Source organism: Pristiophorus japonicus, chromosome 13, assembly GCF_044704955.1.
Source record: "Pristiophorus japonicus isolate sPriJap1 chromosome 13, sPriJap1.hap1, whole genome shotgun sequence".
NCBI lineage: Eukaryota > Metazoa > Chordata > Chondrichthyes > Pristiophoridae > Pristiophorus > Pristiophorus japonicus.
Genome location: NC_091989.1, coordinates 86,482,451 through 86,497,953, shown reverse-complemented (window position 1 = coordinate 86,497,953; position 15,503 = coordinate 86,482,451). Strand labels below are relative to the sequence as shown.

Below are 15,503 nucleotides of genomic sequence, written 5' to 3'. Positions count from 1 at the left end.
TAGACCACCGGTATAGACCCCTCGGTATAGACTCTCCCCCCGGTATAGACTCCACGGTATAGGCCCTCCCCCAGTATAGACCCTCCCCCCTGTATAGACTCTCCCCAGTATAAACCCTCCCCCGGTATAGACCCCCCCTGGTACAGACCCCTGGTATAGACCCTCCCGGTATAGACCCCCGGTATAGACCCCCCCGGTATAGACCCTGGTATAGACCCCGGTATAGACCCTCCCCCAGTATAGACCCCCCGGCATAGACCCTCCCCCGGTATAGACCCCCCTGTGTAAACCCTCCCGGTATAGACCCCCTGTGTAGGCCCTCAAAGTATAGTCCCCCCCGGTATAGACCCCCCGGTATAGACCTCCCGGATTAGACCCACCCAGTATAAACCACCGATATAGACTCCCCCAGTATAGACCCCCCCGGTATAGACACTCCTCCCGGTATAGACCCTTCTCCCGGTATAGACCCCCCGGTATAGACCTCCTGGTATAGACACTCCTCCCGGTATAAACACCCCCGGTACAGACCCCCCCGGTATTGACCCTCCCCCGATATAGACCACCCGGTATAGACCCTCCGGTACAGACCCCCCAGTATAGACCCTCCCAGTATAGACGCCCCGGTACAGACCCCCCGGTATAGACCCTCCCCCGGTGTAGCCCCCCGGTATAGCCCCCCGGTATAGACACCGGTATAGCAGCACGGTATAGACCACCCCGGTATAGAAACCACGGTATGGACCCCGGTATAAACCCTCCCCCGGTATAGACCCCCTGGATTAGACCCCCCCAGTATAAACCACCGATATAGAACCCCCCGGTATAGACCCCCCCGGTATAGACTACCAATATAGACCCCCCGGTATAGGCCCCCCGGTAAAGACCACCAAATAGAGCCCCGGTAGAGACACTCCCGGTATAGACCCCTGTTATAGATGCTTCCGGTATAGACCCTCGGTATAGTGCCCCGGTATAGACCCACCGGTATAGATCGTCCTGGTATAGACCCTCCCCGGTTATAGACCCCCCGGTATAAACCCTCGGTATAGTGCCCCAGTATAGACCCACTGGTATAAATCCTCCCGGTATAGACCCTCCCCCCGGTATAGACTCTCCCTCGGTATAAACCCTCCCCCGATATAGACCCCCCCAGTACAGACCCCTGGTATAGACCCTCCCGGTATAGACCCCCCGGAATAGACCCTCCCCCAGTATAGACCCCCCGGTGTAGACCCGGTATAGACCCCCCCGATATAGACCCCCCGGTATAGACACCTCGGATTAGACCCACCCAGTATAAACCACCGATATAGACTCCTCTGGTATAGACTCCCCCGGTATAGATCCCCCCGGAATAGACCACTAATATAGACCCCCCGGTACAGACCCCCCGGTATAGACACTCCTCCCGGTATAGACCCCCCGGTATAGACCCCCGGTATTAACCCTCCCCCGGTATAGACCCTCCTCCCGGTAGAGACTCCAGTTATAGACCCCGGTATAGACCCCGGAAAAGACCCCGGTATAGACCCCCCCTGTATAGATCCCCTGGTATAGACCCCATGGTATAGACCCCCCGGTATAGACCCCAGGGTATAGACCCTCCCCTGGTATAGAACCCGGTATAGATGCCGGTATAGATCCTACCGATCTAGACCCCCGGCATAGACACCCCCGGTATAGACCCCGGGATAGACCCGCCTCAGTATAGACCCCCCCTGATATAGACCCTCCCCCGGTATAGACCCCGGTATAGACCCCCTGGTATAGACACCCCCGGTATAGACCCCCCCAGTATAGACGCCGGTATAGACCCCCCGGTATAGACCCTCCCCCAGTATAGAACCCCCGGTATAGACCCCTGGTATAGACCCTCCCCCGGGATAGATCCCCCGGTATAGACCCCCCGTATAGACCCTCCCCCGGTATAGACCCCCCCGGTATAGACCCCGGAATAGACCCCACGGTATAGACCCCCCGGTATAGACCCCGGTATAGACCCCCTGGTATAGACCCTCCCCCAGTATAGACCCCCCGGTATAGACCCCGGTATAGACCCTCCCCCAGTATAGACTACCCGGTATAGACCCCCAGTATAGACCCTCCCCCAGAATAGACCACCTAGACACCCCGGTATAGACCCCCCGGTATAGACCCTCCCCCCGGTATAGACTCCCCGGTATAGGCCCTCCCCGGTATAGACCCTCCCCCCTGTATAGACTCTCCCCAGTATAAACCCTCCCCCGGTATAGACCCCCCCCGGTACAGACCCCTGGTATAGACCCTCCCGGTATAGACCCCCGGTATAGACCCCCTCGGTATAGACCCCCCGGTATAGACCCTGGTATAGACCCTCCCCCAGTATAGACCCCCCGGTATAGATCCTCCCCTGGTATAGACCCCCCTGTGTAAACCCTCCCGGTATAGACCCCCCGGAATAGACGCTCCCCCAGTATAGAACCCCTGGTATAGACCCTCCCCCGGTATAGATCTCCCGGTATAGACCCACCGTATAGACCCTCCCCCGGTATAGACCCCCCCGGTATAGACCCCGGAATAGACCCCACGGTATAGACCCCCCGGTATAGACCCCCTGGTATAGACCCTCCCCCAGTATAGATCCCCCGGTATAGACCCGGTATTGACCCTCCCCCAGTATAGACTACCCGGTATAGACCCCCAGTATAGACCCTCCCCCGGAAAAGACCACCTAGACACCCCGGTATAGACCCCCCGGTATAGACCCTCCCCCCGGTATAGACTCCCCGGTATAGGCCCTCCCCGGTATAGACCCTCCCCCCTGTATAGACTCTCCCCGGTATAAACCCTCCCCCGGTATAGACCCCCCCGGAACAGACCCCTGGTATAGACCCTCCCGGTATAGACCCCCGGTATAGACCCCCTCGGTATAGACCCCCCGGTATAGACCCTGGTATAGACCCTCCCCCAGTATAGACCCCCCGGTATAGATCCTCCCCCGGTATAGACTCCCCTGTGTAAACCCTCCCGGTATAGACCCCCCTGTGTAGACCCTCCCAGTATAGTCCCCCCCGGTATAGACCCCCTGGTAGAGACCCCCCGGATTAGACCCACCCAGTATAAACCACCGATATAGACTACCCGGTATAGACCCCCAGTATAGACCCTCCCCCGGAATAGATCACCTAGACACCCCGGTATAGACCCCCCGGTATAGACCCTCCCCCCGGTATAGACTCCCCGGTATAGGCCCTCCCCGGTATAGACCCTCCCCCCGGTATAGACTCTCCCCCGGTATAAACCCTCCCCCGGTATAAACCCCCCCGGTACAGACCCCTGGTATAAACCCTCCCGGTATAGACCCCCCGGTATAGACCCCCCCGGTATAGACCCCCCTGTATAGACCCCGGTATAGACCCTGGTATAGACCCTCCCCCAGTATAGACGCCCCGTTGTAGACCCTCCCCCGGTATAGACCTCCCGGTGTAGACCCGGTATAGACCCCCCCGGTATAGACCCCCCGGTATAGACACCTCGGATTAGACCCACCCAGTATAAACCACCGATATAGACTCCCCCGGTATTGACTCCGCCTGTTTAGATCCCCCCGGTATAGACCACCAATATAGACCCCCCGGTACAGACCCCCCGGTATAGACACTCCTCCCGGTATAGACCCCCCGGTATAGACCCCCGGTATGGACCCTCCCCCGGTATAGACCCACCTCCCGGTATAGACCCCGGTATAGACCCCGGTATAGACGCCGGTATAGACCAACCCTGTATAGAACCCCTGGTATAGACCCCATGGTATAGACCCCCCGGTATAGACCCCACGGTATAGACCCTCCCCTGGTATAGACCCCGGTATAGATGCCGGTATAGATCCTACCGATCTAGACCCCCGGCATAGACACCCCCGGTATAGACCCCCCCGGTATAGACGCCGGTATAGACCCCCCGGTATAGACCCTCACCCAGTATAGAACCCCCGGTATAGACCCCCGGTATAGACCTCCCCCGGTATAGATCCCCCGGTATAGACCCCCGCCCGGTATAGATCCCCCCGGTGTAGACCCCGGAATAGACCCCACGGTATAGACACCCCGGTATAGACCGCGGTATAGACCCCCCCCAGTATAGACTACCCAATATAGACCCCCGGTATAGACCCTCCTCCGGAATAGACCACCGGTATAGACCCCCCGGTATAGACCCTCCCCCCGGTATAGACTCCACGGTATAGGCCCTCCCCCAGTATAGACCCTCCCCCCTGTATAGACTCTCCCCAGTATAAACCCTCCCCCGGTATAGACCCCCCCTGGTACAGACCCCTGGTATAGACCCTCCCGGTATAGACCCCCGGTATAGACCCCCCCGGTATAGACCCTGGTATAGACCCCGGTATAGACCCTCCCCCAGTATAGACCCCCCGGCATAGACTCTCCCCCGGTATAGACCCCCCTGTGTAAACCTTCCCTTTATAGACCCCCTGTGTAGGCCCTCCCAGTGTAGTTCCCCCCCGGTATAGACTCCCCGGTATAGACCTCCCGGATTAGACCCACCCAGTATAAACCACCGATATAGACTCCCCCAGTATAGACTCCCCCGGTATAGATCCCCCGGTATAGACCACCAATATAGACCCCCCGGTACAGACCCCCCGGTATAGACACTCCTCCCGGTATAGACCCTTCTCCCGGTATAAACCCCCCCCGATACAGACCCCCCCGATATAGACCCTCCCCCGATATAGACCACCCGGTACAGACCCCCCAGTATAGACCCTCCCAGTATAGACGCCCCGGTACAGACCCCCCGGTATAGACCCTCCTCCCTGTTAGACACCCCGATATAGACCCCCCGGTATAGACCCCGGTATAGACTCCGGTATAGACCCTCCCCCGGTGTAGCCCCCCCGGTATAGCCCCCCGGTATAGACACCGGTATAGCAGCACGGTATAGACACCCCGGTATAGAAACCACGGTATGGACCCCGGTATAAACCCTCCCCCGGTATAGAACCCCTGGATTAGACCCCCCCAGTATAAACCACCGATATAGAACCCCCCGGTATAGAACCCCCCGGTATAGACTACCAATATAGACCCCCCGGTATAGACCCCCCGGTATAGACCACCAATATAGAGCCCCGGTATAGACACTCCCGGTATAGACCCTCCCCCGTTATAGACCCCTGTTATAGATGCTTCCGGTATAGACCCTCGGTATAGTGCCCCGGTATAGACCCACCGGAATAGATCCTCCCGGTATAGACCCTCCCCGGTTATAGACCCCCCGGTATAGACCCTCGGTATAGTGCCCCAGTATAGACCCACTGGTATAAATCCTCCCGGTATAGACCCTCCCCCCGGTATAGACTCTCCCTCGGTATAAACCCTCCCCCGATATAGACTCCCCCAGTACAGATCCCTGGTATAGATCCTCCCGGTATAGACCCCCCGGAATAGACCCTCCCCCAGTATAGACCCCCCGGTGTAGACCCTCCCCCGGTATAGACCCCCCGGTGTAGACCCGGTATAGACCCCCCCGGTATAGACCCCCCGGTATAGACACCTCGGATTAGACCCACCCAGTATAAACCACCGATATAGACTCCTCTGGTATAGACTCCCCCGGTATAGATCCCCCCGGTATAGACCACTAATATAGACCCCCCGGTACAGACCCCTCGGTATAGACACTCCTCCCGGTATAGACCCCCCGGTATAGACCCCCGGTATTAACCCTCCCCCGGTATAGATCCTCCTCCCGGTATAGACTCCAGTTATAGACCCCGGTATAGACCCCGGAAAAGACCCCGGTATAGACCCCCCCTGTATAGATCCCCTGGTATAGACCCCATGGTATAGACCCCCCGGTATAGACCCCACGGTATAGACTCTCCCCAGGTATAGAACCCGGTATAGATGCCGGTATAGATCCTACCGATCTAGACCCCCGGCATAGACACCCCCAGTATAGACCCCCGCTATAGACCCCGGTATAGACCCGCCTCAGTATAGACCCCCCCTGATATAGACCCTCCCCCGGTATAGACCCCTGTATAGACCCCCTGGTATAGACACCCCCGGTATAGACCCCCCCCGGTATAGACGCCGGTATAGACCCCCCGGTATAGACCCTCCCCCAGTATAGAACCCCCGGTATAGACCCCTGGTATAGACCCTCCCCGGTATAGATCCCCCGGTATAGACACCCCCGTATAGACCCTCCCCCGGTATAGACCCCCCCGGTATAGACCCCGGAATAGACCCCACGGTATAGACCCCCCGGTATAGACCCCGGTATAGACCCCCCGGTATAGACCCTCCCCCAGTATAGACCCCCCGGTATAGACCCGGTATAGACCCTCCCCCTGAATAGACCACCTAGGCACCCCGGTATAGACCCCCCGGTATAGACCATCCCCCCGGTATAGACTCCCCAGTATAGGCCCTCCCCGGTATAGACCCTCCCCCCTGTATAGACTCTCCCCGGTATAAGCCCTCCCCCGGTATAGACCTCCCCCGGTACAGACCCCTGGTATAGACCCTCCCAGTATAGACCCCCGGTATAGACCCCCTCGGTATAGACCACCCGGTATAGACCCTGGTATAGACCCTCCCCCAGTATAGACCCCCCGGTATAGATCCTCCCCCGGTATAGACCCCCCTGTGTAAACCCTCCCAGTATAGTCCCCCCCGGTATAGACCCCCTGGTAGAGACCCCCCGGATTAGACCCACCCAGTATAAACCACCGATATAGACTCCCCCAGTATAGACTACCCGGTATAGACCCCCAGTATAGACACTCCCCCGCAATAGACCACCTAGACACCCCGGTATAGACCCCCCGGTATAGACCCTCCCCCCGGTATAGACTCCCCGGTATAGGCCCTCCCCGGTATAGACCCTCGCCCCGGTATAGACTCTCCCCCGGTATAAACCCTCCCCCGGTATAAACCCCCCCGGTACAGACTCCTGGTATAGACCCTCCCGGTATAGACCCCCCGGTATAGACCCCCCGGTATAGACCCCCCTGTATAGACCCCGGTATAGACCCCGGTATAGACCCTGGTATAGACCCTGGTATAGACCCTCCCCCAGTATAGACACCCCGGTGTAGACCCTCCCCCGGTATAGACCCCCCGGTGTAGACCCGGTATAGACCACCCCGGTATAGACCCCCCGGTATAGATCCCCCCGGTATAGACCACCAATATAGACCCCCCGGTACAGACCCCCCGGTATAGACACTCCTCCCGGTATAGACCCCCCGGTATAGACCCCCGGTATGGACCCTCCCCCGGTATAGACCCTCCTCCCGGTATAGACCCCGGTATAGACCCCGGTATAGACGCCGGTATAGACCCCCCCTGTATAGAGCCCCTGGTATAGACCCCATGGTATAGACCCCCCGGTATAGACCCCACGGTATAGACCCTCCCCTGGTATAGACCCCGGTATAGATGCCGGTATAGATCCTACCGATCTAGACCCCCGGCATAGACACCCCCGGTATAGACACCCGCTACAGACCCCGGTATAGACCCGCCTCAGTATAGTCCCCCCCTGATATAGACCCCCCGGTATAGACCCTCCCCCGGTATTGCCCCCCTGGTATAGACACCCCCGGTATAGACCCCCCCGGTATAGACGCTGGTATAGACCCCCCGGTATAGACCCTCCCCCAGTATAGAACTCCCGGTATAGACCCCCGGTATAGACCTCCCCCGGTATAGATCCCCCGGTATAGACCCCCGGTATAGACCCTCCCCCGGTATAGATCCCCCCGGTGTAGACCCCGGAATAGATCCCACGGTATAGACACCCCGGTATAGACCCCGGTATAGACCCCCCGGTATAGACCCTCCCCCAGTATAGACCCCCCCCCAGTATAGACTACCCAATATAGACCCCCGGTATAGACCCTCCTCCGGAATAGACCACCGGTATAGACCCCCCGGTATAGACCCTCCCCCCGGTATAGACTCCACGGTATAGGCCCTCCCCCAGTATAGACCCTCCCCCCTGTATAGACTCTCCCCAGTATAAACCCTCCCCCGGTATAGACCCCCCCTGGTACAGACCCCTGGTATAGACCCTCCCGCTATAGACCCTGGTATAGACCCCGGTATAGACCCTCCCCCAGTATAGACCCCCCGGCATAGACCCTCCCCCGGTATCGACCCCCCTGTGTAAACCCTCCCGGTATAGACCCCCTGTGTAGGCCCTCCCAGTATAGTCCCCCCCGGTATAGACCCCCCGGTATAGACCTCCGGGATTAGACCCACCCAGTATAAACCACCGATATAGACTCCCCCAGTATAGACTCCCCCGGTATAGATCCCCCGGTATAGACCACCAATATAGACCCCCCGGTACAGACCCCCCCGGTATAGACACTCCTCCCGGTATAGACCCTTCTCCCGGTATAGACCCCCCGGTATAGACCTCCTGGTATAGACACTCCTCCCGGTATAAACCCCCCCCGGTACAGACCCCCCCGGTATAGACCCTCCCCCGATATAGACCACCCGGTATAGACCCTCCGGTACAGACCCCCCGTTATAGACCCTCCCAGTATAGACGCCCCGGTACAGACCCCCCGGTATAGACCCTCCTCCCTGTTAGACACCCCGATATAGACCCCCCGGTATAGACCCCGGTATAGACCCCGGTATAGACCCTCCCCCGGTGTAGCCCCCCGGTATAGCCCCCCGGTATAGACACCGGTATAGCAGCACGGTATAGACCCCCCCGGTATAGAAACCACGGTATGGACCCCGGTATAAACCCTCCCCCGGTATAGACCCCCTGGATTAGACCCCCCAGTATAAACCACCGATATAGAACCCCCTGGTATAGACACCCCCGGTATAGACCCCCCCAGTATAGACGCCGGTATAGACCCCCCGGTATAGACCCTCCCCCAGTATAGAACCCCCGGTATAGACCCCTGGTATAGACCCTCCCCCGGGATAGATCCCCCGGTATAGACCCCCCGTATAGACCCTCCCCCGGTATAGACCCCCCCGGTATAGACCCCGGAATAGACCCCATGGTATAGACCCCCCGGTACAGACCCCGGTATAGACCCCCTGGTATAGACCCTCCCCCAGTATAGACCCCCCGGTATAGACCCGGTATAGACCCTCCCCCAGTATAGACTACCCGGTATAGACCCCCAGTATAGACCCTCCCCCGGAATAGACCACCTAGACACCCCGGTATAGACCCCCCGGTATAGACCCTCCCACCGGTATAGACTCCCCGGTATAGGCCCTCCCCGGTATAGACCCTCCCCCCTGTATAGACTCTCCCCAGTATAAACCCTCCCACGGTATAGACTCCCCCGGTACAGACCCCTGGTATAGACCCTCCCGGTATAGACCCCCGGTATAGACCCCCTCGGTATAGACCCCCCGGTATAGACCCTGGTATAGACCCTCCCCCAGTATAGACCCCCCGGTATAGATCCTCCCCCGGTATAGACCCCCCTGTGTCAACCCTCCCGGTATAGACCCCCCTGTGTAGACCCTCCCAGTATAGTCCCCCCCGGTATAGACCCCCTGGTATAGACCCCCCGGATTAGACCCACCCAGTATAAACCACCGATATAGACTCCCCCAGTATAGACTCTCCCGGTATAGATCCCCCGGTATAGGCCACCAATATAGAGCCCCCGGTAAAGACACTCCCGGTATAGACCTTCCCCCGGTATAGACCACCAATATAGAGCCCCCGGTAAAGACACTCCCGGTATAGACCCTCCCCCGGTATAGACGCTTCCGGTATAGACCCTCGGTATAGTGCCCCGGTATAGACCCTCCCCGGTTATAGACCCCCCGGTATAGTGCCCCAGTATAGACCCACCGGTATAAATCCTCCCGGTATAGACCCTCCCCCGGGATAGACCCCCCGGTATAGACCCTCCCCCCGGTATAGACTCCCCGGTATAGATCCTCCCCCGGAATCGACCCCCCGGTATAGACCCTCCCCCGATATAGACCCCCCAGTACAGACCCCTGGTATAGACCCTCCCGGTATAGACCCCCCGGTATAGACCCCCCGGTATAGACCCTCCCCCCGGTATAGACCCTCCCCCAGTATAGACCCCCGGTATAGACCCTCCCCCGGTATAGATCCCCCGGTATAGACCCTCCCCCGGTATAGACCCCCCCGGTATAGACCCCGGTATAGACCCCCCGGTATAGACCCCCCGGTATAGACCATCCCCCAGTATAGACCCCCCGATATAGACCCGGTATAGACCCTCCCCCAGTATAGACTACCCGGTATAGACCCCCGGTATAGACCCTCCCCCAGTATAGATCTCCCGGTATAGACCCCCGGTACAGACCCTCCCCCGGTATAGACCCCCGGTATTGATCCTCCCCCGGTATAGACCCCCGGTACAGACCCTCCCCCCGGTATAGACCTCCCGTAGACCTTTCCACGGAATAGACCTCTGGTATAGACCCGCTGGCATAGACTCCCGGTATAGACCACCTGTAGACCCTCCCACGGTATAGACCCCCTGATTAGACCCACCCAGTATAAACCACCGATATAGACTCGCCCGGTGTAGATCCTCCCGGTATAGACCCTACCCCGGTATAGACCCCTGTTATAGACGCTCCCGGTATAGACCCCCCGGTATAGACCCCCCGGTATAGACTCTCCCCCCGGTATAGACCCCTCGGTATAGACCCCCCCCGGTATAGACCCCCCCTGTATAGATCGCCCGGTATAGACCCTCCTCCCGGTATAGACCCTCTCCCGGTATAGACCCTCCATACATAAGAACATAAGAAACATAAGAATTAGGAACAGGAGTAGGCCATCTAGCCCCTCGAGCCTGCTCTGCCATTCAACAAGATCATGGCTGATCTGGCCACTTACCTGCCCTCTCCCCGTAACCGTTAATTCCATTATTGGTGAAAAATCTATCTATCTGTGACTTGAATACATTCAATGAGCTAGCCTCAACTGCTTCCTTGGGCAGAGAATTCCACAGATTCACAACCCTATGGGAGAAGAAATTCCTTCTCAACTCAGTTTTAAATTGGCTCCCCCGTATTTTGAGGCTGTGCCCCCTAGTTCTAGTCTCCCCGACCAGTGGAAACAATCTCTCTGCCTCTATCTTGTCTATCCCTTTCATTATTTTAAATGTTTCTATAAGCTCACCCCTCCTCCTTCTGAACTCCAACGAGTAAAGACCAAGTCTACTCAATCTATCATCATAAGGTAACCCCCTCATCTCTGGAATCAGCCTCTTGAATCGTCTCTGTACCCCCTCCAAAGCTAGTATATCCTTCCTTAAGTACTCCAGGTGTGGCCTCACCAATACCCTATACAGTTGCAGAAGAACCTCCCTGCTTTTGTACTCCATCCCTCTCGCAATGAAGGCCAACATTCCATTCGCCTTCCTGATTACCTGCTGCACCTGCAAACTAACTTTTGGGGACTCATGCACAAGGACCCCCAGGTCCCTCTGCACCGCAGCATGTTGTAATTTCTCCCCATTCAAATAATATTCCCTTTTACTGTTTTTTTTCCCAAGCTGGATGACCTCACACTTTCCGACATTGTATTCCATCTGCCAAACCTTAGCCCATTCGCTTAACCTATCTAAATCTCTTTGCAGCCTCTCTGTGTCCTCTACACAACCCGCTTTCCCACTAATCTTTGTGTCATCTGCAAATTTTGTTACACTACACTCTGTCCCCTCTTCCAGGTCATCTCTGTATATTGTAAACAGAAGTGGTCCCAGCACCGATCCCTGTGGCACACCGCTAACCACCGATTTCCAACCCGAAAAGGACCCATTTATCCCGACTCTCTGCTTTCTGTTCGCCAGCCAATTCTCTATCCAAGCTAATACATTTCCTCTGACTCCGTGTACCTCTATCTTCTGCAGTAACCTTTTGTGTGGCACCTTATCGAATGCCTTTTGGAAATCTAAATACACCACATCCATCGGTACACCTCTATCCACCATGCTCGTTATATCCTCAAAGAATTCCAGTAAATTAGTTAAACATGATTTCCCCTTCATGAATCCATGTTGCGTCTGCTTGATTGCACTATTCCTATCTAGATGTCCCGCTATTTCTTCCTTAATGATAGTTTCAAGCATTTTCCCCACTACAGATGTTAAACTAACCAGCCTATAGTTACCTGCCTTTTGTCTGCCCCCTTTTTTAAACAGAGGCGTTACATTAGCTGTTTTCTAATCCGCTGGTACCTCCCCAGAGGCCAGAGAATTTTGGTAGATTATAACAAATGCATCTGCTATAACTTCCGCCATCTCTTTTAATACCCTGGGATGCATTTCATCAGGACCAGGGGACTTGTCTACCTTGAGTCCCATTAGCCTATCCAGCACTACCCCGCTAGTGATAGTGATTGTCTCAAGGTCCTCCCTTCCCACATTCCTGTGACCATCAATTTTTGGCATGGTTTTTGTGTCTTCCACTGTGAAGACCGAAGCAAAATAATTGTTTAAAGTCTCAGCCATTTCCACATTTCCCATTATTAAATCCCCCTTCTCATCTTCTAAGGGACCAACATTTACTTTAGTCACTCTTTTCCATTTTATATATCTGTAAAAGTTTTTACTATCCGTTTTTATGTTTTGCGCAAGTTTACCGTCGTAATCTATCTTTCCTTTCTTTATTGCTTTCTTAATCATTCTTTGCTGTCGTTTAAAATTTTCCCAATCTTCTAGTTTCCCACTAACCTTGGCCACCTTATACGCATTGGTTTTTAAGTTGATACTCTCCTTTATTTCCTTGGTTATCCACGACTGGTTATCCCTTCTCTTACCGCCCTTCTTTTTCACTGGACCCCCTGATATAGACCCCCCAGGTATAGACCCCCCGGTATAGACCCTCCCCCGGTATAGACCCTGGTATAGACACCCCGGTATAGACCGCCCCCCCGGTATAGACCCCGGTATAGACCCCCCCGGTATAGACCATCACCCGGTATAAATCCACCCCAGGTATAGAACCCCGGTTTGGACTCGCCGGTATAGACCCCCTGGTATAGATCCTCCCCCGGTATAGACCCTGGTATAGACACCCCGGTATAGACCCCCCGGTATAGACCCCCCGGTATAGACCCTCCCCCGGTATAGAACCCCGGTTTAGACTCACCGGGAGAGACCCCACCCCAGGGGTTTCTACACCGGGGGTGGGGTCTATATCGGGCGGTTGATCTGCGGCACCAGCTTTGTGCCCGAGTGTGAAAGTGAAAATCCATCCCGTGCGCCCGAGGGGAAGTGAGCAGGGTGAGTGGGTGTTTGCGGTCATCGGGCCTAGGCTCTTAATTGTCTTTAGGACCTCCTATTCCTGAGTTTCGGATTTTAAACATCCCCCTTTCCCCAAAGCAGAGATCTGTTGCCGCAGAGCCCATGGGCAGAGGCCGATAATCGCCAGGCCAAGGGCAATGTTCCCTCAATGCCCGATTGGAGTGAGGCGGGTTCCCTGAGAGTGCGACACCCAATGGGTAGGCCCGTGACTGAGGGGCTCGCCGCCCTGTGACTGAGGGCCGCCCCGTGACCGAGGGGCTCACCGCCCCGTGACTGAGGGCCGCCCCGTGACCGAGGGGCTCACCGCCCCGTGACTGAGGGCCACCCCGTGACCGAGGGGCTCACCACCCTGTGACTGAGGGCTCGCCGCCCCGTGACCGAGGGCTGCCCCGTGACCGAGGGTCTCGCTGCCCCGTGACCGAGGGCTCGCCAATTCTCACGCAGCTGCCCGCAGTGAGAGAGGGGATCGGACAGAGGTTCAAAAACTCAACGTACCTGCCCAGATGGAGTATTATGGGATAGATGGTGATGATGGAGATCCCAAAGAGCAGCCTCCCGATGATAATGAGCACCTCGTTGTCCGGATATGACATGAGAATATCTGCTGCCACATCCGTGCCAAACGTTAGGTATCCGTACATCCCTGAAACATAGCACAAGATTTATCCAGTTTACCGGCTGGTTTGCCTTTTCGTAACAAACGATTGTAAGCTGTGTCCTGGATGTTGCAGACTGTGACCTGGGGCATACAGGTCAAAGGCCAGAGACTGACCACTCACCCACAGCACCAGGCACAACGAGAAAGTGTGGCCACTGAAACCGAGGGCTCAGCCTCCTGCTGTTATCACTCATTGACATGTCCTAATGTACAGGTGGACGGGATAGTGAGGGTACGCTACGTGAGGGTTCACAGTATGGCACTCGGAGTCACTCGGAGTCTGTGCACACACCAGGCCCTGCCATAGTATTGAAGCATCGTGTCTGTGGTGGGTTACTTACTGCCTTCCTTACTGTTCTCAAAGCACACACCCAGATTTTAACCCCGGGGGCGAGAATTCAGTCCGGGGGTGGAGGCTCCCTCTGACTCATCGACCTGAGGCCCAGGCATCGTTACTCCCAGGCCTCACAGACAGGCCCAGACCCAGACCTCACTGATAGGCCCAGGCCCAGGCCTCACTGACTGGCCCAGGCCCAAACCTCACTGACTGGCCCAGGCCCAAACCTCACTGACTGGCCCAGACCCTGGCCTCACTGATTGGCCCAGGCCCAGGCCTCACTGACTGGCCCAGGCCCAGGCCTCACTGACAGGCCCAGGCCCAGGCCTCACTGACAGGCCCAGCCCCAGGCCTCACTGACAGCCCCAGGCCTCACTGACAGACCCAGGCCTCAGACAGCCTCAGGCCTCACTGACAGCCCCAGGCCTCACTGACAGGCCCAGGCCTCACTGACAGGCCCAGGCCCAGGCCTCACAGACTGGCCCAGCCCCAGGCCTCACAGACTGGCCCAGCCCCAGGCCTCACTGACAGGCCTAGCCCCAGGCCTCACTGACAGGCCCAGGCCCAGGCCTCAGGCAGCCCCAGGCCTCACTGACAGGCCCAGGCCCAGGCCTCACTGACGGGCCCAGGCCCAGGCCCAGACTCAGCGGGAATAAAGTGGAGGCTGCTGGGTGGGAGCGGGAAATTGAGCAGCAGCAGGTGGCCGTCACTGGGATCCATGGAAACGGTTACCCGTATAAGGTTAGTGATGGGGAAGAGGTTCGTTGATCGTGCTTGTGGGAATGAGTAAGGAAGCCAGCGGCCGAGGAGGCTGAAGGATTCCTTGTAGGGCTTGGAAGAGCACTCCTGGAACCTTCTCATACCAGCCTTGGAGCTGCGTTTGTTTAATCGGTGCCCCGCCATTGAACTCAAATTTCTCCCACCACCGGCGCACCGTGGCTGCAGTGTGTACCATCTACAAGATGCACTGCAGCAACTCACCAAGGCTTCTTCGGCAGCACCTCCCAAACCCGCAACCTCTACCACCCAGAAGGACAAGGGCAGCAGGCGCATGGGAAAACCACCACCTCCAAGCTCCCCTCCAAGTCACACACCATCCCGACTTGGAAATATATCGGCTGTTCCTTCATTGCCGCTGGGTCACAATCCTGGAACTCCCTACCTAACAGCACTGTGGGAGAACCTTCACCACTGCAGCGGTTCAG

The 15,503-nt window shown here is 56.8% G+C and overlaps 1 protein-coding gene across 1 annotated transcript in view; it reads right to left on the bottom strand.

Annotated features, from left to right (window-relative positions):
* Positions 1 to 15,503, bottom strand: part of LOC139278142 (putative sodium-coupled neutral amino acid transporter 8) — a 116,002-nt gene that overhangs the window by 62,153 nt on the left and 38,346 nt on the right. Inside the window, exon 7 of the mRNA XM_070896798.1 lies at positions 13,799 to 13,946. Coding sequence (XP_070752899.1) covers positions 13,799 to 13,946 — 148 coding nt within the window. The remainder of the gene's footprint in view (positions 1 to 13,798; positions 13,947 to 15,503) is intronic.